Source organism: Lygodium microphyllum, chromosome 27 (assembly GCF_053477565.2).
Source record: "Lygodium microphyllum isolate KBCC chromosome 27, Lygodium_microphyllum_v1.1.10, whole genome shotgun sequence".
Classification (NCBI taxonomy): domain Eukaryota; kingdom Viridiplantae; phylum Streptophyta; class Polypodiopsida; order Schizaeales; family Lygodiaceae; genus Lygodium; species Lygodium microphyllum.
This window is the reverse complement of record NC_141161.1, coordinates 93,265,240-93,289,041: the sequence shown is the minus strand read 5'-3', so window position 1 is coordinate 93,289,041 and position 23,802 is coordinate 93,265,240. Positions and strand designations below refer to the sequence as shown.

Here is a 23,802-nt window from a genome sequence, read left to right as displayed (position 1 = left end):
GCCACAGTAGGCTGCTTCTTGCTGCTCCAAGAGACAGCACCAAATCCAAGGGTGAAAGCATAACCTGTAGTGGAGCGTCGCGAATCCACATCACCTGCCCAATCAGAATCACTCCATCCAGAAAGGGTAATCCCATCTCCATACATGATCCTAAAGGATCGAGTCCCCTGCAAATAGCGAAGAACCCGCAAGGCCGCCTGCCAGTGATCCTGGGTAGGAGTCTGCATAAAGGAAGACAATAAAGCCACCACAAAAGAGATATCCGGCCGAGTGTGAAGTAGCCAGATAAGAGAGCCGACAAGGCACCTGTAACGGGTGGGATCGGTAAGAGGAACTCCAGCTGTCAAAAGCTTGGACTCAGGGTCCATAGGGCATGAGATAGGCCGACACTCAGCCATATCAAACTCCGAAAGAAGCTCAGAGATGTACCTGTGCTGCGAGATAAAAATGCCCTGTGCCATCTGATAGATCTCCAGACCAAGAAAGAAGTGAAGGATCCCTAGATCCGTCATGTCATGCTTGTCCAAGGAGCCATCTGCAAGATATTTGGTCTTAAAGACCCATTTCACACCAATCACCTTCCGTTTCGCGGGACGCGATACAAGCTCCCACGTATGGTTTCGCTCGATGGAGTCGAGCTCGGCCTGCATAGCCTGTCTCCAAATATCCTGTGCAAGAGCCTCCTCCACAGTGGAAGGCTCAGAATCCTGAAGAATCTGTGACATAAGAGCATAGTTCACACATAGTGAACTGTCCCGCTGGGCCTGTAAACGTGCTGAGCGACGAGGACCTGTAGAAGAAGCAGGAAAGTGAGTAACACCTGAATCCTGCATGAGCCGGCGATACCACAAAGGAATCCGGAGAGACTCCGTCGGCTGTGAGGGAGACCGGGGGGTCTCCGGAACCTGTAAAGCACCCAAATCGGAGAGGGACTCCCCCTCACCGAGTGAAGGTAGATCCTCCGCATCTGAAGAAGGCTCTATATCCTGTGAAGATCCCGAAGTGGCGGAAGAAGAGCTCGTAGAAGACGAAGGCACACCCACCAAGGGGGAAAGAGAAGCCGAGGTAGGAGGAACTGGGGGGGTGCTAAGAGGCATCCTGGAAGGAAGTGAAGGGAGAGAGGGTGGGGGGGGGTCCGTCGATGATGAAGAAACATCTGTAATAGAACCATCAATCGGATCCTCAGAGGCCGAAGCCTCATCAAAGATCACATCCCGGCTCACCTCAACCTGCCGAGTCGTCGGGTCGTAGAGCCGATATCCCTTCGTGGTCGTGCTATAACCAACGAAGATAAGCTTTCGCGACTTAGAGTCGAACTTCGTCTTCCTCTTCTTCTTGTCCACATGGACAAAAGCATCGCACCCAAAGATGCGAAAATGGGACACGGAAGGCTTCTTGCCAAAGAAAGCCTCATACGGAGTCAGGTCCTGTAATGCCGAAGTCGGAGAGCGGTTGCGGATATGCCTTGCTGTAGCCACCGCCTCACCCCAAAGGAAATGAGGAAGACTCCTATGCTCCAGCATAGATCGGGCCATCTCAAGCATGGTCCGATTCACACGCTCCACCACACCATTCTCTGATGGTGTGTTCGGATGGGAATACTCCACCCGAATACCATGATCCCTGCAAAACTGAGAGAAAAGATGAGAAGTGAACTCTCCACCGTGATCAGCTCGAACACCACGGACCTTGGAAGTTGTTTGGGTCTCCACAAACACCTGCCACTCACAGAAACGGGAGTACGCCTCGCTCTTGTACTCCAAGAAATAAGGCCACACATAACGACTAAAGTCGTCCATAATCAGCATCAAATACTTGGCCTTCCCAAGGGAGGCCGTGCCCATGGGTCCGCAAAGGTCGGTATGAACCAACTCAAGCAAAGAAGTAGCCCGCCTAGAAGCAACCTGCGGGTGAGGCTGCCGGTGCTGCTTGCCTCTCAAGCAGCTAGGGCACAAAGTGTGAAGAGGAGGGAAATCAGGAAGTCCCTCCACCATCTTCCTCCTAGAAGCCCGGCGTAGAGAATCGAGGTTCAGATGACCATACCGAGCATGCCAGAGCAGCCCAAGCTCATGGGAAGTCCGCGCAGCCAAGGCTGTGAGCGTATAAAGCCCACCCTCCTGTGTACCTGTCCAAAGAGCATCACCTGTAGAAGCATCCTCCACTGTGACTGCATCCTGAGTAAAAATGACTCGGGTACCTAACTGAGTAAGACCATGCACAGATAATAGGTTAAAACCCAGATCAGGGACATAGAGAACTTTGGCGGAGGAAGACCGCCTGTCAGAAAACATAGGTAAAGTCCCCACTCCGCGAACAGGAACTGTAGAATTGTCACCAATGGTGACTATACCCCCTCTGGAACGAAGATCCCGAAGCCAATCCTGTCGGAAGGTCATATGTGAAGATGCTCCACTGTCGACAAGCCCAGGCTTCTCCTGTGTGGTAGAAGCTAGGGCAGTGTCTTCCTCAACAAAGAGATGCACAAACGCAGATTCTGTTGTGGCTGGGGCCGCCTTCGAGTCCTTCTCCTTAGGCTTCAAATGGGGATACTTCTGCCAACACTTCTCCTCGGGATGAGTGCCCTTCCCACAATGGGGACACTTGGGCTTCTTCTCCTTCGCATCCTTCTTGTCTTCCTCCTCCTTGTCCTTGGCCTTCTCCTTCTTTTGTTTCTTCTTCTTGCCACCACCTGTGCCAGCCGTAAATGCCTTGGTGGAGCCATTGGCTCCTACCTCTTTGAGTCGCTCGTCATGCTCCAAGACAAGCGGGGAAAGCTCCTCCCATAGGAGAGTCTCACGGGTCCTCGAAGTGATGAGGCTGGTGTAGAAGACATCATAACGGGGTGATGGCAGCTGAGTCAACAGAATCATCGCCATATCCTCAGACGATATCAGACGACCAAGAGAGGCTAGCTCGCCTCGCATATCCTCCATCTTCGTGATGTGCCCCTTCATGGAAGAAGAACCATCAAGACTGAGCATCCGCAACTTCTTCTCCAAGGAAATCTTGTGGGCAAATGTCTTGTGCTGATACAAAGACGCAAGCTTTGTCCATACTTCCGCCGCGGTCTTTAACCTGTGAACATGTACAAGAACAAAATCATGGAGACTCATAAAAAGAAAAGAACGGGCTCGTGAGTTGAGCCTATCCCATAAGGCTGCACGGTCCATAGAGGTGCCATCGAACGAATCCATGGGGGGTCGGTCGATAGGCGAAGAAACAAGATCCCAAAGGTCAAAGGTATCAAGGATGCAAGCCACCTTGCAGGACCATAGGAAGTAGTTGGAACCATCCAACTTGTCGTCCTTCGGAAAGGAAGGGAGAATCGGCACCTGGATAGAGGGAATCAAGGAAGGCATCCGCACATCTGATGCAGTCTTCACGGAAGAAACCTTCGCAGTAGAGGGAACCCTCTGAGATGCATGGACTGAAGAAGGACGAGTGCGAGGAGGGTCGTCCCGATGTCGAACTTCACGATAGTCCCGCCTCCGCTCAAAGGAATGATGAGAAAGAAGCTCATCCTCTGAGTCTTCAAAGCCTGAAAACTGGTAAGACATCTTCCAATCTGCAAAATACCAAAGAAAGTTGTGCCGCTGACGAAATAGGACCAACAATGTGGTCACCAACCACCAAGACGCAGGCAGAGAGTGCCTACGAACACCTGGATCTGCAAAACGCAAATAGATCTGATGTCGAACACCAGAATCGAGACCACCAGCGCCGGGAACAAGCCCAGACAGATGTCCCCTGCAGGAAAGGAGCAGCCGGGGGTAGAAGCGACCTGCAAAACAGCAAAACGCAGGCTGTAGGAAGGTCGCCCTGCAGCAGAGGAGGTCGCCTGGCAGCAAACGCAGGGTTCCTGCGTCACTGGATGACGTGGCAGCCCCTGTGTACAGCAAACGCAGGCTGTACAGCCTCCAGATGCAATCGCCTGGCTGGGATGGACCTGTTGGCAGCCGCCTGAAGCAGTCGCCTGGCTGTTGTGGAACTGTGGGCAGCAGCAGAAAGGTATTTCTCTCGTCCTCCGTGCTCTCAATCAAGCGATGATACCATGTGAGAGTGCGCAGCGAAAGAACACGAACACAGAGGAGAGGAGAGAGGAAGCAGAGAATGAAGGAAGAAAGTCTGCACTGACTGAGATGAATGCTGAATACACTGGAATGGACAGAACAGTCCCTGCACGCAGCCCGGAGCGTCAGTGAGGGAACCAGGACAGACTGGAGGCAGAGGCAGCACCAATGCTGGAGACGGAGACGGAGGGAGCAGTGCTGTACCTGCAGAGAGTGAATACTGGACTGACTGGGGGGGCTGCTATAAATAGCCCCCAGCCAGAAAACTGGCCGACCAGCTAAACTGGCCGACCTGGCCAGATCTGGCCGACTATGGCCAGGTCTGGTCCGACTGACCAGAACTGGTCTGACTGCCCAAAATAATGGGCAGTCAGCCCAGAAACAGCCCAGATTGGGCTGTAAAATGCCCAAGGCTGAATGCTGACTAAAGCAGCCTAAAAACACACTGACAGAGCTCCTCTGTCTCCTGTCAGACTCTCACAGGAGCTCACAACCAGGAGATGACAAACTCAGACTGAATAAGAGCAGGCTAACAGTTTCACAGTTAGAACATACATGTGTTAACAGTGTGTTCAGTTCACAATGTTGACAGATAGCATGTATGTGTTGTGCATGTGCTGCCAAGTGTAAGTTCACTGGGTTAGCTGGAAGCATGGATGATATTCATGCAAACGAGGACATTTACGATTTCGAGAGGGAGGTATGTCACAAGACCGTGACAACTATTACCTTTTTGTTGATTTCTTTATTACATATTTATTTGGTTTTTCTTTTTGGAAGAATCCCTCTTGAAATCTTAACGCCCAAGTTACATGGCCAGTATGTGAAACCGACAGGAATGTCTAGTGAGTCAAGACTGGACAGTTAAGGTCCAGTACAAGTCTGGAAGAGACTGATGGCACTATAGTTTGACAGGTCTAGAAGAGACTTGTGAAAGTGTATATGGACAACTGTGTTGAAGAACTAGCCTGGAAGAGACTAGTTCAAAGTGAAGATGGACAAATCTTCAAGAGATTAGTCCATGGGGGGTCATCAGTGGAAATTCACTTTCAGTTGAGCTACATTGCAAATCTGGATGTAGCCATAGTCTGCACAGATGGTCAAAAGACTAGTGGGGATGCAATGGAAGCAACTCCTAAAATTTAGGGAGTTACTATTTTTGGACCCCAGAATCTGTTCACGTCATTATCTTCGTTTTTGTACGAGGATCAATTCTCTGGTCTGTACCGAGGTCAAATTCTGCACCGAGCATGGAGAATTTTAGACCGAAAGGTTTAAACAGGAAAATTGTTACATGTATGCCATGTGTCACAATTTGGGCACAGATTCCCAAAAGAGAGAGAGGGCAGCACAAAAACGAGTTTCAATGCATGGGGGGCTCATTTGGTGAAAGGGAGATGGATTGCAGCAGATGGAGAGCTCTTGAGAGCTGGTCTACCTTGTCTATGATGCACAGAGGGCTGAGCTTGCTTCCTACTCTCTCTCTCTTTCTCTCCCTGACAGTATGGTTATGCTGCAGAATCAAGGGCCTTTCTTCTGATTCAGGTACAGCTGTGTGGAATATGTTGTTTTTGCATAAGGCAAGAGCCTCTTTTCTCCAGGAACAGGAGTAGTTGTTTGCTGTCCCAGCAGGGACATGTGAGGGTGGTAACCTCACCAAGCAGGTATCTGAAACAGCACTAAACCAGAACTAATTCTGGACTGTTCAGAGGGTATTTCAGAGCCCAATTGATGTCAGAATCAAGGGGCACTTGGCCCATATGATGCAGGACAGTGCAAGGAACAATATGAGCTGAGAATAGGTGTCAGAACAGGTCTGAACCAGTAATTACAGTGGGCTGAATAGTACAGGGAACAGTATGAGTTGTAAACAGGTTTCAGAACAGGTCTGAACCAGTAATTACAGCAGGCTGAAATGGTCAATTCTGCACTCCAACCAGAAGATTCAAACTTGGGCAGAGTTTCTCTTCCTGGTCGGCCTGTTTTGGGTCAGTAATTGTATTGTTATGCTGCCAAATTTCACCCAGAATAGGTGAAAGACAGCCCATTGTACTCCCTCTCTTTTTAAAAATAAAGAAATACCGCAAGGGGCGCCTAACTTAGGGGCCAACAGGGTGTCTGTGTGGCAACAGGAGCATTTTAGCTTCCTGTTTTTCTTCTTGATTCTGTCTTTTAAGTTCAGGTAAAGTGGGCAATTGTTAATTGGGTGAAAGCATTTATATATTTTGGTTGTACACTACCGCCCTTCCCAGTGAACAGGCCGGTTACAGGTGTCCTCACTCAAGAGGACAAACTTGATGGATCAAACTATCCATTTTGGAGTTTTATGGTCCACAACCTTCTTGTAGTGAAGAACTTGTGGAACTATGTTGCAGGTGATTTGCAGCGACCAAGAGGTCTTGCACCTCAAACACCTTGGCGTAATGCTAGAGGACAAGTTGTTGGTGCTACTACCCCTCCTCCCCCTTCTGCCAAGGATCAAAGGAGATGGAACTCAAAAGATGCACAGGTACTTTCTTTGATTGGCTTTGTCCGTAAAAATATCAATCATTCCACACATCCGGTCTTGTAAAACCTCAAAATAGCATGGGATGTACTTGAGTGTATATTTGCAGCACATAACAAGACCAGAATATCTTCTCTCTGTAGAGAGTTGGCAAATGTGAACATGGATGAGGGTGATAGCATGACAAATCACCTTACTCACACAGAGGATTTGCATAAGCAACTGCTCAATGTGGATGAAATCATTCAAGATATTGAATTGGTAAACATCACATTGAACTCTCTTCCAAAGTCGTATCCTGGTTTCCACGATGTTATCTTTGAGGAGGAGACAACAGCCCCTTACATTTGTTAGAGTTGGAAGGCCTCTTGTTGCAAGAGAAACAAACTCGAAAGAATGTTGCATTATGTTTGAGAGATATGGCTATGCTTTCCAAGTTCAAAGACAAAGGAAAAGTCAAGCAAAATGCAAAAAATTAACTAAAGGGTGACATTGCACGACCATCAAATAAGGCTGTCCAAGATAGAGAAAAGTCTAAAAAGAAGGGAAAATGTCATTATTGCAAGAACCCAAATCACTATATTGATGAATGTTGTAAGAGATTAGCAAAAGAGAGGGAAAATGACTCCGGTTTAGCTATCCAAGAGACATTAGCCAACAAATCTACTGATAGTGATACTTCAACCAACTTTGTGGGGAACTATGCATTTCTGACTTGCAGTTATGATTCATCAATGGTTGATTCAGCATTTAATGCTACTGAAACTCAGTAAACATGATATTTTGACAGTGGAGCTTGAACACCCATCACTTCTAGAAAGTGTTTGTTTTTCTCTTTGCATTCAGCCCCTACTGGGAAGCGTGTTACATGTGTAAACAGCAGCAATTATGATGTTTGTGGCACTGGGACAATCACTATTACTACTACAAATCTTGTTTGTGCCTGGCATTACAAAAAAACTTGTTGTCTATTTCTACTTTTAACAAGCATGGCTTTCAGGTCATCTTTGAGGATGACAAATGCATTGTCAAAGATAGCGAGATGGAGTATGCACTCAAGCTATCTGGGACCCTGTATAAGGGTTTGTTTTTGTTGGATACCTATGATGCACAATCTCATGATGCTCTGCAATCACTACTCTATCACCCACTATGCAGATTGCAGAGCTATAGCATGCCCACTATAGACATATGAGTTTTGGGAGTTTGATGACCCTTCAAAGGTGTCATATGGTAGATGCATTGCCTCCAGTGGAGACTCCACCTCCTCATGCATGCGAGGAATGTATTTTGAGCAAGATGCACAAATTTTCCTTCAAAAAAGAATGGTGCGATGCGTGCTATCCGAAAATTACAGCGTATTCACTCTAATGTTTGTGATCCCATGAGGACACATACACTTGGAGGTCATCTTTACTTTGTTACATTCATGTATAACAACCCTCAATATACATGGGTGTATGGGCTGAAAGCAAAATCTGATGTGTTTATGCATTTTAAACATCTTGTTGCAAAGCTTGAGGCTAAAACTGACAGAAAAGTGCAAACACTTCACATGAATAGAGGAGGGGAGTACACGTCTTATGCTTTTGAGACATATTCGCTTGATCATGGCATTACGCATCAAGCCACTATTAGATGACTCCTCAACAAAATGGTATTGCTGAAAGGAAGAATCACACTCTTATAAACATGACACATTGTATGCTCAAAGGTAAGGGGCTGCCTCATTAATTTTGGTTAGAAGGCCTTCAGTGTGCAAATCATGTGTTGAATCGTACATCCACTAAGGCACTAAAGACGAACACCCCATTTGAAGCTTGGCATGGCAAGAAACCCAAGGTTGACTACTTTCGGTTAGGTTGCATAGCCTATGCACATGTTCCAAAAGAGCTTCGTAGGAAGCTTGATGACAAGGCTGTAAAATGCATATTTACTGGCTACGATTCGAAAGGGCTATCACTTGTATAACCCACACACAAAGAAAGTTTTTGTCAAAAGGGGTGTCATGTTTGCTGAAAATGCTGCACTTTCATATGATCAGTTTCAAATGCCAACCACCCATGACATTGGTGATGTCTTTGAGGGTCTCTTGCCACTTTCTTTGGAGTCCGTGCCTACTCTAAATGGCCGGACAGACATAATACAGCAAGTTGTTGCTGCGGCGCTAGATATGCAACACATGATGCAAGGGGAGCCTATTTGGCTGATTTTACAAAAGTAGATTGTAATGAGCATGTATTTCTAAGCTCACTATTGGATAATGATGAGCCGACTTTCTTGGACAAAGCTCAGCAAGATGTACATTGGATGCAGACCATGTAAAATGAGCTAGACTTTATTGCCACTAACTCTACATGAGATCTTGTGGACTTACCACTTGGCAAGAAGACCATTGGCACAAAATGGGTTTTTAAACTCAAACGCAAGGCTTATGGTACCATTGACAAGTACAAAGCACGGTTGGTAGAAAAAGGCTATGCACAAAAGAAGGGCATAGATTATGAAGATACTTTTGCTCCTACATCCCATATGAGTACAGTGAGATGGGTAATTGCTATGGCTGCAAATTATGGTTGGAAGGTACATCAATTGGACATTAAGACAACATTCTTGAATGGGGATTTACATGAGGATGTGTGTGTCACAACCTCCAAGGTTTGTGGTGAAAGGGAAAGAGCACATGGTACGCAAGCTAAACAAAGCTCTTTATGGTCTCAAACAACCTCCTCATGCATGGTACTCTAAAATTGATGCATATTTGGCCAACAAAGGGTTCAAAAACAGTCCAACATCCCACTCCCATACATTAAGAAGAAGGGAGGAACTTGTTGAATATCAGCTTTTATGTAGATGATGGCATGCTACTCGCTAGACCTTGAAAAGCAAAATTTGCAAATTTCAAGGTTGAATTAAAACATGCAATTGCTACATCAAATATGGGCTGCCTACATTATTATTTGGAAATTCAGTTCACCCAAAATCAGCATGGTATCATCATGTCACAATCACAGTATGTGGATAAGCTGTTACATAGGTTTAATATGCAAGATTGCAAACTCTATGTGCACTCCTATGGAGCCAAGCTTAAAGTTGTCTATACATGATGGTAAAGAGATGTTTGATGTTGCAATTTACAGCCAGGCTATTGGTTGTCTTGTTTATCTTTACAACACACGCCTTGACATTCAATATGCAATATCTCAGGTGAACACATACATGCATAGCCCACGAATTATACATTGGCAAGCTGTTAAGCAAATCTTCAAATACTTGCAAGGTACTCTACTCAATCACATGCATTACTATTTCCCAAGGGGAGAGACTTGCAATTACAAGCTTATAGTGATTCAAATTGGGCCAGTGATGCAAACACTAAGCAATCTACTAGTGGACATTGTTTCTTTTTGGGCCATTCATGCATTTCATGGCTAAGCAAGAAACAGCCTCCAGTGGCTACCTCGTCCTTTGAGGCTCAATACAGGGCAGCCTTCACAACAACAGTGGAATGTATATGGTTGCGCACATTGTTGACTGATCTACATTTACCATTGGAGGGACTTGCACCCATTCTTTCAAAGAATTGGAGTGCTATTGCAGTGGCACCAAATCCTATGTTTCATGCTCGCACGAAACATATTGAGGTGCATTACCATTATGTCAAAGAGAGATGCTATGCAAGAGAGATCAACTTGATATATGTTCCTACACACGAAAATGTTGCAAACATTTTCACCAAGACACTACCTCATGAGAAGGTTGAGACTTTTCGCAAGTCCTTAAACTTGCTACCCTTTGGTGATTGATCATTCCTCTACTTTACCACATTGGTACTGCAAGGGGTATTAGAATATGCCAATTCTATGGGTAGTGCCCAATGTTTTAGTTTGTAGTTCTTTTTCAATTCTTAGTGTGAATACAACTAAAGTTATAAGTTGTGTCACCACTCTTAGAGTTAGTTAGAATCAATTAACTCTAGTTGAGTTAGAGCTACGTCCATCTTAGACCTATCTTGCACCTTCATTCTCATTCTTTCAATTCAACAAGTACACTCTACTCTTTTGCTTCAACACACTCTCATTCTCTCTATTTTCTCTCATCCATAGCTGGCTGTCATTTTCCAACACGCCCAACATGGAATTGCTAGCCCTTGGAAGGATCAAGTCTACTATTGCTTGCCCCTAGGACCCCTTCATCAGCAATCAATTGCATTCAATGCACTCTCTAAAGGCTAGAACTCCTCCAAAAACAAGCGCTTGTGTAGTTGTAATTTAATTCTCAGTATATTTGTGGCTATGTGATCCCTTCCAATATGATCTAGCTTCCATATCCTTCCCTCACTTGCATGGGAAGGTTTTGCCAAGTGGCAACCTTCCAAATGGATTTTCCAACCATTTATTTGATTCTTAAAATTTATAATTCTGAAAATTAATATCAAACCTTTGTCCCTACCCACAAAATTCAAATGCCCATCCACAATTAAATCAACTGGCCATTTTGACTCTCAAGTGGCCCTATGCATTAATTGGTCCTTCAACTAGCTTAATTAATTAATTAATGCCTAGTTCCTAACGTCACCATTGACATTTATTGACCAATTAAATGCCCTAGACCAAAACTAACACCAAGTACCTACTAATACCTAGCTAGTATAACTTATTAAAATTTTCGTCTTTTGACACTCATTGACATCTCAAGGTTCTAGGCTCATAATTATGACTTAATCGACTTACACATCACATGTGGACACATTTAATCAATATCTAGGCCAAATGCCAAGCAAAGCATCAAAAATGCATGTCCCCATGACAAAACTCCATGACTCTATCCGGTTAGCAAGAATTACTACTGGTTTTAATCTAGATAGCATTAAAACATATTAATATAGCACAACAATTTGAGATCCTCTATTTTTCTCTAAGATCTCTAGCCCTGTGCACTTTCTGGTCACAAAGAAATCAACCTTCTCACAATCTCATCACTAGAAATCCCTCTAATTTGTAAGAGGAACCATATGGGATTATATAAAGACTATGCAAAATAGTTCTCAAAGCAAAATGTTCCAAAAAATTGGATACAAATGTTGGTTGTTGATTGTACGGTTTGGCATGCTAAAGTATTCAACTACATTTTTTGAACACTTTAAAGTTGATTGCAGGCCAAAATTGAATGTGATAAGTTCATTAAGCACTTGTGGATCAATTGTGTTGCTTGAAATTGTTGAAAATACAACCATTTGTAACTAGTTTGGAGCATATTGAAGCAAGATTGCAGCTCTTCCATCATGGAAACGCATGGAAAACTAAGGAGATACAAGCTAAAACCTAATGGAATGCACAAAGCAAGGATCAACAATTACTCTTTGGTTTTGGACATAAATTAAATGTTAGTATGCTTTGGCAGCAATGCAAGTCTAAATTTACTCGATTATCAATGAATTGGGTGTGCAAAGGTCATGACAAAGTATTATAATTAATGCATTAAAGGATAGGGCTTTGTACATCAAATCAATTCAATTTGAAATTGAGATTTGCATGTATGACATATTCTTTTATATCCATAACAATTTGAAACCAAGTTTTCTCTCAAATGTCACTTTGGCAAGTCAATTAGACTGAGGACAAAATGTATGCATATGCATTGCACTTGTTAGACAGTGAATGGATAAATTTTCCACACATTTGGATCAAAGTTGGTGAGAGGAAATTCATATGTGTTGGAGCAACGTCTAGGATAATGAATCATTGGCATTGAGAGAGCACATGTTTGTGACAACAAGTCACTTGTGATTCTATAAAGCTTTGAATAATGATTAAAAAATACCATAAGTGACACCAACCCTTGGGACCTATCGCGTGTTGTCTACTATAAAGAGTATTCTAGCTCTCCTCTTCAATAATTCTTTTGTTTATTTTCTAATTTATTTCAAGTTTGCAAGTTAGTTTGTGATTACTACTCTTTAGTGGATAATTTCCAAATGCCTTTATGATTACTACTCTTTGGTGGATAATTTCCAAATGCCAATTTTAGGCTTTGAACAAATACTTAGTACTTCCTTTGACGAGGATCCCACGATCAAAAGCATTTTTATATTTTGATAGTGATGGAGCATCTTAGACATGAGCTTTTGCACGAGAACTTATGTAAATATATACATAAACTATTCCTCACATACACGTGAATATCTTGCTTCATTCGTGACTTATAAAAATGTTGAAAAGTTGACCCTCACTATACACCATGCAATAGGTGTATCATGCATCTCCCATTGAATAATAGCCATGTAGGATCTTATAGCACTTAGACAAAGCATGTAACAACACCACCTCTATGCAAGTATTTAGCAAAAATTCTAAAAGGCCCATGCTAACACGTCTACATTTCCAAACCAATATCCAGATCAAAATCATATAACTCTCTCACACAAGTGAATAAATTTGACCCCACCAAAAAAAAAAAAAAAAACCCTAGCCCTATGGTAACTAGCTCAATGAATCAATTACTTCATTCTTCTTCCATTGCATATACTCAATCTTGAAACTGAATAGAGAAAAACTACTACTACTGCAACTAACAAGAAGGCGTATATTATTGTGATTGTTGCATGTGAAGATAAGCAAAACTTACTAATAGGGCTTACTAATGCAAAAAACTTCCATGAATAATAATGTACGTCTCTTTTCAAGGTGTGAGTGTGAAATAAGGCCAAAAGCTCCTTGTCGTAGGTGGAATAATTCAACTAGCAACTTTGAGTTTCAAAAGCTGAGCATTCTTATAAGTGCAACATCGGATCCTCATTTACCAACCCATCAAATACTAGGAGATTATGTTGAGATTGTCGTAAGACAATGAGCCTTTCGTGGTGATTTGTGCTAGCAATTATGATACAAGAGCAAAGATACAAGCACAACCATATGCATAGAGTGCTCTAGCCTCCATGAATCCCAAATAGAATACTACAAACGTGGCAACCCTTCCACACTCCTTGCTTTGCTTAGAGGTGAGAAATAATGACCACTAGCTAAGCTTAAAAGTTAAGCCACCTAGGTGGCATATATCAATCACCCAATGAGAAATGACCTTAATGATCTAATTAAAATAAACTCTAATTTTGGTGCTCCTAGCTCTTCAAATGGTGATCATTGCACCAATACCAAAGCATTTTGGACAAGTGTACAAACTATGTGGTACAAGAGCAAGTCAAAGAAAACAAGTACACCATGAAACTTTCAATAAATTATGAGTGTGCATCTTAGATTAAGTTACATTAAAAGTTTCTCACACAATATAAACAAGTAGTGTCCTTGTCATTGATGCAGCTTGAGACATTCGCAAGATACTAATGCCCTTAGCACGGCATATATCGTGATATTCAGCTCCTCTTTCTCTTCCTAGCAACCCCAACCCTCATTCTTGGCTGTTGGGATTAGTTCTCTCTCTCTTATGGCTATGAACAATGCAAGTACTCTCAAGATAATATGGAGCTATGGAAACAAAAAGATAGAGTTATTGTGAATATGAAGAACTGAATAGAAGAATCGAGAATACATGAACTCAAAAGGCGACACACGTGGATTGGCATGTGTCATGCATTTGACATATATATATTATGATACCTCCATCTCATGATGAATGTGTGTATGATCGAAAGGTGCTTGTGTTGAATAGGCACTCAATGGTGAATTCAAGAAGTGAGTATCCTTTGTTAAGTATATCACAATCAGCTTGGCATTATATTATAAACTTGGCATGGATGTGTCATTTTAATTATGATGCCCTCACTTTCCCCTAGAAATGGATGGACACTTCATCGTGAATTTGGCTAGATAGTGTTGTGATGGGCTACATATGAATAAATAACTAATGAGCAATAATGAACTATGGAAAAGGAATCTATATACCAAACCACAAGAATGTGTACAAAGACACGGGTCATGGGCCAAAAAAAGTGCTTCCAATCTCCTTGAAACTAGCCTTCCTTCTTTGAAAGGGTGGTAATGACCTGATTAACACTTAATTACAATAATAAGTAAATTTATATAAAATGAAATACACACTTTACCACTTAATCTTAAACAACCAACACTCAATTGGCCCCAAAACTTGGCATCCCTTGCAGTATTAACTTATATTACAAATGAATGGAGTACAACTAAGATTTTTCAACCTCTTTTACTAATCCAAGTGCCTCTTGCTACCATGAATGACCAATAAGCCTTCAAATCAATTTGCCCCTTAATTTGCCAGGGGCCTTCACCCATGCTCCTTGGGAAGTAAATTAGCCTCAAATACAATGCTGGTTGGCTGGCCTCTTGAATCCTTTTGAAATACACTAATTTCAGCTATGAAAATTTAAGTCCAAAGCCTTTAAATCTAGGCATGCTTCTAAAGGTGGCTATAGTTTCTACAGTAAATTAGGGCTTATGGTAAATATTCACCAAAATCTCCACCTCCAATGGCTACATTGCTATAAAACTTGGAGCAAAGCTAGGAAATAACTAAAGAAATAGAAAGAATGCTCTAGAGAGAGAAAATTCAGAGATTTGTCGCGAGAATTTGGTGAAATCAAGGTGTTGACACAATTTTCCAATCCAAATGGTAAAATCTCAAGCCTTGTGCACTTTTTTGAATAACTAATTTACGAAGAAATTGACCTTTACAATTTCATCATAACAAATCCTGATGTGGGATTGCATGGGGAGTGTGCAAGGCAATTGTCAAAGCAAATGCTCCAAAAAATAAGGGGCTCAATTGCTAGCTATCATTTTTAATGTTTACTAGGCTGAATTGTTCATTTGCTAAACACTTTAAAGTTGGTTGGAGACCAAGAACAAAAGTGACCCCTTCGACATCTATAAATAGACAGGCTATCCACCATTCAACCTTATCCCTTTTGTACAGGTTCTCACTCCTCTTGTCAAAATTTTAACCAATAATCTTCATTCACGTGGTGGTCCTACCCTTGCATCAGCTACCACACCTTTCTCAACTCCCTCAATGCTTGGTGTCTTCATCCACCGCTACCACCTACTATCCAATGCCCTCTCTACTATTGTATTTTACTGCTGCGTTTTATTGTGACATTCTATTGCAGCATTTTACTATGTTCTACTGCTACGTTTTATAGCCTTGCCCACATCATCAAATATCATCTTCTACAGTCGCCTTAGTCTCCTCACACTCTGGTGATCAATGTTTGGTGTTTCTCCCACTCCATCACTCTGATTGGTGGTCACAACACTTGAGATCCATCTCTGATAGACATCGCTCTCCAACACTCCATCGCTCTATCCTTAGGCACTCTATACACTCTTACATTCATTTATAGCATTCGTTCACTTCAATGTTTCTTCTCTCTATGTTTGTCTCTGTGTTTGAGTTTTGAGTATTCCCTTTGAATTTTCCGTTTAGGGTTTGTGTTTTGCTTGTCAATCTCAGTCTTTGCATTTCAATCATGGTTGTACATGCTGTGTTTCCTTAGTGCATACCTACCATATCTTCATAGGGACTGTATCCAATGCTAATAATGACAACAAACTAATGCCTCTACATCATGCATTAGAAGGCTAACAATTGGTCTAAAATAGTCAAAGAACTAGATGAAGAGCCACAAGATTATCTAATCTAACTCACCAAATGTAGACACCCCTAAATACAATTGGCTAATTGAGGAGTGTCACTTGTTAATATAAAAAGCCACCATCCAAACCTAGATAACCAAAGCTAAATGACTAAAGCTACAAACTCATGTGGACAACAATAAGGCTCAGAGCAAAGACCGACGTGTTACCCCCATCTAATATGCAAGGTTGAAAGAGACTAACAAACATGATTAGTCTAGAGCTCCTAAATTCCTTGCTTACTAACTCAGAAGTAAGGCTCATAACCAAGCAATGGATACAAATAGAGACATGGAATGATACGTATCATGATTACAAACAAGGTGGCTCAAATTATCTTGTTTTAAGGATAGGAAAGAACAAAAGAACTTGACATATGAGGAGTAAGCGAGCAATCCTACTTAGCACATTTCATAACATAAATACTTGATGGATGAAAATTCTTTTGGGTGGCCATTCTTCCTTTTTGAGTGGTGGCCTAGAGAGCCTACAACATTGACCTCCTTATATGCTGAATTAAGGACTGCATATTCCTCCACTCAATCCAACATTCAATCCACTCACCTCCCATAGCAAAAACCTACCTACAAAGGAGGAGACCATCAACCAACAAGAACTTCAAAGCTCTTACCCAAGCACCACCACCTACATGTGCATCACCTCCACCATCTCTTCATACAAAGCCTTCATGGTAGCAAAATCCTTGAGCAGCTGCTATGAAGAAGAAATACGAATTTTTACAATCCCTTAACTCTAATCACTTTTTCTTTGCCCAATGACCAAGACTTAATCTATATGCCAACTTTTAGACACTAAATCTTAAATGAATGACTACAAAAATATGAGAAAATCCAAAAGTCAAAAGAGACCCTAAAATTGTATATTATGGCAATTACATCAATCGCAAAAGGCAATCAAATCCCTAGCCCAAATAGGATAAACCACTCTTCACTTCAAATCCGCAAAGACAGCACATTGTCATGTCCAAGATAGGTCTTTACATGCTGCACAACTTGCCTTGATCACACAATCAAGCCACAAATATCTCAAGTTACCTTAATCATGAACTCTCACCTTTTGCTTGGTAAAATTGTGCTACTTCGCTTCAAAGTCACGATCTTTAATGTAATCAATATTATTGATAAGCACATTCCACAACAATGATAGTAAGCACAACCTCGACTTTTAAACAAACAACACAGCTTTTTCCAAGTCACAATTAATGTCCTGATGTATTACCAAAAATGCAATTAAAATACTTGACTATAAGCATCTACTCACATAGCTGCACCTGTACATGCCATGCCATCATCCATCCTATGGCACTCAAACCACATTACCCTCGCATCTTCCACTTGGCATATGGGCACTTACACGTCGACATTGCCCAAATACATTACCTAGAAACTACAAGTTTGTGACCTCATATAGGTAAGAACCTATGTTACACGTACACACTCAATGGGGCACTATGGATAAATTAGCTAGAACCTAAAATTAAATCCTAAACCTAAAACCATCTTCCTGATCTTGAAACAACAAAATGGAAAGCTTATCTACACTTGAATATGCACTTTGCCGTCAACATGGCAATCTACCAGGATTAAGATTCTCCTTGCATGGAACGATCTATAGGTAGACAACTCCATATTGGAATTGTAACTCAAGCACATAGTATACAGTCTGTGCGATCCAAATTCCATTGAGGTTGTTCATGCATAGCAACTTCATTCATGGTTCCTAACAGGTTGAAAAGTGGCTTCTCAAAATTGAAAGCTATTGAAAAGTTTAGAAACATAATTCTAACAAAAATAAAAACATGTGGAGATAAGCATATCCAACCACATGTTAGAAAGTGTGGACACTTGAAAGCTCATGTGACACACAATTATTGATCTTCAAGATCTCTCCCTTGAGAGAAGTAAGCTATGAAATCAAATTTAGAAATAATGTTATCATGCAAAAACCACTTTCTTTAAATGGTGTCTAAATCTTAGGAGTTTTCTATTCTTCTATCCTTTTTAGAGCAATCCAAAATCCATTTCTTAACAAGCCCCTCGGCCCTAGCAAGGTTTATAAATAGGTCAATGTCCTAGTGGAAAGCTTTGTAACTCTAAAAACCACCCATTCTGGAAAAGTCAATATAACAAAAGGCAACAAGCTGAATGGTAGCACAAGCACAACCCAAATAAGCTCATCGAGACTAAATAGTGAACTCACAATTGGTAGTTCAAAATGTTGTCGAACAAGCAAATGCATTCATGAGTTGATGACTTATAGATATGTGGCCATGAGTGGTTCATGAATCAAAGCTATCAACAAAGGAAATATAAGGGCCTATTTATAGCCCAAGGTTACTTTATAAGATCTTTGGCATATTCAAGGCCATATAGCTAAACCATTTTGATGAAAATGTATGTTTTCATTATGTAAAGGCAATTCAAAGAAGCAATTTCCTGAATTTGAACTACTTTTCATAACTATTATAAACATATACCCATCCTAATGTTGCACCTATATATTGAAATACATACTATTGCCAAGATTCGACACACACAAGATGAGTACACAACTCAAGCTCGTCGATACAACATATGCATATTATTGTGAAACCAATTTATCTTTTATATATACCAAAACTATTGAAATGACTAGTAAGATCATCAAATTCTTTTCTAAATGAGTGTATATTTAGAGGACACGAGGTCTAGGTGAAAATCGCAAGATACTACTCCACTCAACCTTTAAAGACTTGTAACAATACCTTTAGCCTTTTCAAAAGCCATGTACTACACAAACAAAGTTTGAGATGACAATGCTACAACAAAACGCAGCTCCATGAACCATCCAAGGTATCACATTTATTGGGTCCTCATAGACGACAATAAAGGGCAACTAAAGATATTGTACAATTATAAAATACTAGGGCAACTCAAAGACACCACCATGAAGAGACCAAAGCTAGCCAAATTCCATCCACTATCTACCACAAGTCAACAAATTGCAAACTAGGCCATCTAGGAGCCTTAAGCAATACCATACAACCCAAACAGCAGGAACATAACACCTAGCAGCTGCAAACCACAACTGACCACATAAGCACCTACAATACATGTTGGCTAGTAAAGAGATACATAAGGAAGCTAGGATATAACAACGCCAAATTCCAATACAATACAATATCCCAGCTCCAAAAACATGCCAATTTTGAAGAAACCCTACAATTCTCTCAACCGAAACTATAGTTGCAATTTAGCCAGCAAACAAAGTGGCTCCATCGAAAGTTCCTTCTAATATGGGGAACAGCTGCAAATTGCATCAAGCAAACACAGGATTTCATACCCTTGATATTATAAGGCCAAAACCTCATGGAAGGTCTTAACCAATTTCCTACAAGGTCTTAAATGCTAGCACACTATCCAGGGCTACATTGTTGCTACTTAGACACTTGATATGGGACAAGGTCTCAAACTGGTAGATAAATCAATAAAAAGCTAGTTCAATACACACCTTAGCCAATAACATGCTTTCATGTCCACGTGAGTATCAGCCAAACTCCATAGTTTTCAACCAACTACGGAGAGCAGTGACATACAATCGCTATCGAACAATTGCCTTCTGAATGTATACACGAAAGGTTGGCCTTTTATTCGCCACTTTAAGGATGATGTGATAATAATTCCGCATCTCCAGTTCCATGAAAGGCAGTAAAGCGAAACCTCTCTCTCTCTCTCTCTCTCTCTCTCTCTCTCTCTCTCTCTCTCTCCATAAAAGGTAATTGTATTAATTACGAAAAAAATACAAGATTACTTGATTACAAGATACATGACGATAATCTAAGCCATCATGTGAAGAGGTTCTAAGTACTACAAGTTACAAGGTCAAGGCAAAGACGCGGAGGAAATTGCCATATGCCAGGGACGTAAGTCCTCCCTAGAGAGCAAATCAGAATGCTGGAGAAGATCTAACTGCCAATACAAAAGGCCCTTAAGCCTCGCAATATGCCGCTGAACATTATAGGCGGAGTCAAAAAGAAAAGCATTCCGAATGGTCCAGTTATGCCAACAGCCCCAATATCGAAGAAAGTGATACATGAGCTTCATATGTGGCTGTGCCGGAGTGGGGTATTTGGGCTGCCCAAAAACCCAATCAAAGGGGCGCAAGGTGAAACCAACCACTCCTTGCCAAACAACCGACAAAAATAACCAGACTTTCTTAGTGATGGGGCAAGAAATAAATCGGTGGCGGGCAGATTCCACAGCTGTGGTCTCTCTCTCTCTCTCTCTCTCTCTCTCTCTCTCTCTCTCTCTCTCTCTCTCTCTCTCTCTCTCTCTCTCCAGTGAAGCACTTCCTGTCGTTACGTGGATGTATGATTAATCCCTTTAAATGACTGAGACGCAGTGACGCGGTCTCCTCTTTCCAGGCAATCAATAAAGAGAAATGCAAGTCATTTATCGCGCATGTTCCTGCACGTTGTGTTTTGACCTAGAGAAAGCTCTCTAGCTGTTCAAGTAAATGCTTCTTTCGCAGAAATAGTAAAAGGGAATCAGGTCAGGGCACATACGTTCGAACAAATGTAGCCATGGATCGAGACAAAGAAGGCTCCAGCAAGGGGACCTTGTCGAGGAAGCCATCAATGTCGAGCGCAGGTGCCAAGGCGCGTCGACAAACAACGAAGGATCCGGCGGGGTGGCACTTCCAGAGCAGAGAGCGAGCCCGTGAGGCCCTTGATGAGGCAGACGCAGCAACAGCAGCCATCGCCATCGACAACAGCAGCAGCGACAGCGGCGTAGAGAGAGAAACCCTTTCAACCCGCAAATGCACCAAAAACCCTCTCGCAGAGGCCTCTAGAGTACCAAAAACCCCTAATCACCCATGGTTACATGCTGTAATAGTAATGCCTTTGGAAAGACAGTCCTTATTAACTAATTTTATTTAAGATGATTCTCCTGGGCTCAATTTTCTTGACGATTCTCTTGTCCACCCATGTCCTGGTACACACAGTCAAAACTACTTGTCTTTTAGTATAATTGTGATGTAATTCAGCAGTTTGAGTTTGAGACAAGACTTCACATATACCTTACACAAAACCAGTTGCCTCGATATCAACTAAAAAACAAGAAATCTAGACAACAAAGTCAAAAGCAAGTCAATGTCAAAGTTCCAAATTTATTTTCTACAAGATTATCATTGTCAGAGCTTCAGTGTATTATTTTTGGAGCTTTGGTGTATTACTTTTGGAGCTTCAGTGTATTATACTTGGGCACTTGTATTAATTCATGGACCCATCATTATTCTAATTGTATTATTTTGTGAGAGCACTCACACCCATGTACATTGTACTATTTCTCGCAATCATATTTGGCACACCCGCAACTTTTGTGTGGATTGTGCACATGGAAATGTGATAGCAATAGTGTACGCTAGATCCAATTAGGTTAAGGTAGAAGCATGCATCAAGGAAGGACCAACCAAGAGCCTACAAAGTAGATAGGACACCCAAGAAAGGGTACAAACCTAATTTAGAATTGTAGAAACCATAAATGCAAAATTAGCACAAACCGTAAATCACGGAGGGGGCCTAACCCTAATCCTAACCTTGATTTTGATCTATGTAAGGGTGAGAGGTCTAAGTTGTATTCATTCATGTAATGAGTCCATGCTTTGAAAGCTTTACTAGAGAATTCATTTGATATGTCCATGCTACAAAAGCTCTATCTATGTAACTAGTAAGCAACCGTTCACTTCTTCTACTCTATCATCTTGTCTCCATTATTGAGAGTGAGGGAGTGAGAGTTATGTTTGAGCGAGAACCTTGGGATAGTGAAGCTCTTCATCATTCTCTTGCTTTTCTTTTTCTTCTTCCCATTCATGCTAAGAGGGTCAAGTTTGAAGTCATATGTGACATTGTAAGATTATAAGAGAGCAAAGAATCATGTGTGGAGAAGCTCTGCTCCATCTTCCATCTTCCTTCTTCTTCTTCTTCTTCTCTTTGCATGGGCATACATGGTGATGGATGTGAAGGAGCAACGATGTTTAATTGTGTTGCTTGGATCATGAAACCATCTTCAAGCCTTCAAGCTTTTGGACATCAATACAAAAATGTAAGTTGATGAGTTCACTACACCTTGAAGCTAGTCTTCCGTTATTACTTTCTAAGGCCTAATAGAGAGATCCATAGTCAGTTAGAGCACAATTGTCGAGACAAGGTGAGAGATTATCATCAAAGTGAGTTGTAGCTTCTAAGAGAGTAGAAGTCTGTTCAATGTCCCGACTATTGTGTATTTAGCCTAATCTTTTAGTTTCATTGTTGGAACTAAGGGCAACCACTGCAGTCCTCACTCTTCTACCATATGACAAACTGAGAGGCTTGATGTTGGTGGAAAATAAATCGGATTGAGGATTGGCCATCTACACTCACATGCTCCAAAATGTGCCTAGCTAAGCTAAGACAAGGATTGGTTTATGAAGAGAGAAGAAAAAGAATTTGTTGGAGATACAAGAAAGAAAACAATAAACACAACAGGATTAGGAAACCCTTGAAAACTCAAAAGAAATACACAAAAACACCCAAAAAAACATAAAATAAGAAATTAAAACTCAACCCTTCTTGATTGGACTATTTGCATGGCAATATTGAGAGTTGAATGTTAGTCTCACTTGTCATTGTCATTGGTTGGGTGTGTGAATTATCAAAAGAAAGTGCATACCACAAAAGCAAAACTCAAAAGTAGGAAAGAAAAACATGAAATATAAAATCTTTGCAAAAACACAACCCTTTTGCTTTCTACCTTGGTATAAAAGTGCACAAATTTGCCCACAACACTTTAGAGAGAATGTACCACCCCGATTACTATTTATGTAAAGTACACAATTATAATCATTCTCGAATAAGAAAATCATCAAAATTGAGATGTTAGCATACTTAGAGCCATTATTTCTAACCATAAAAAAACAAGTTAAGATAGAAAATTATGAATTCATATTGAGATAGTGTGGCATCGAGTCGAGGCCATATAACTCAAACATGTATGTTAGGTTGGGCAAAAATTCCCATTGCTAAGGGGATCCATCCTTCCACAACAATAGCTTAATGGAGGGATCATATCTAAGAGTTTGAATCTCCTTTGGTGGCATTTAAGTTTAGTGGTTAATTATAGGGCTAATGGTTAAGAGTTTGAATCCCTTTTGGTGGCCACGATCACATCATGAAAACAATAGGAAATGGGTGGATACTCTTCCTTTCAAAATCTTTGATTCATTCGAGACAATAGGACCAAAACCAAATGATTAGCCTACGATTGACAAACTAAAAACCAAACCAACTATATTCTCCAGGTCAATTCCAAACTTGTGATATCCTCTAGTCAAAGTGAGGTGAGACCTTCATAATCAATATAAACATTATCCTTGGTTACTCCAACCAAGCACCATTGGAATGACTAGCATATTACACTTTTTTAAAAATTTAGAAAATAGCTTTGTGGATCACACATGGATTTAGAAAAGGGTTCCTTTTACATGATTAAGTTTAATGAGGGTAAACCAAAACTAGGAGTTGAAATATGGAACCCTTCATCTTTGTATTGGCTACCGTTGGCTAAAC

The 23,802-nt window shown here is 41.4% G+C and overlaps 1 protein-coding gene across 1 annotated transcript in view; it reads right to left on the bottom strand.

Annotated features, from left to right (window-relative positions):
• The window catches only part of LOC148012607 (GTP binding Elongation factor Tu family protein), a 38,065-nt gene extending 16,986 nt beyond the window's left edge, over positions 1–21,079 (bottom strand). The window contains exon 1 of the mRNA XM_087669093.1: positions 20,761–21,079. Within this exon, the coding sequence (XP_087525219.1) occupies positions 20,761–20,960 (200 nt within the window). The 5' untranslated portion in view covers positions 20,961–21,079. The remainder of the gene's footprint in view (positions 1–20,760) is intronic.
• Between the last annotated feature and the right edge of the window lie 2,723 nt (positions 21,080–23,802).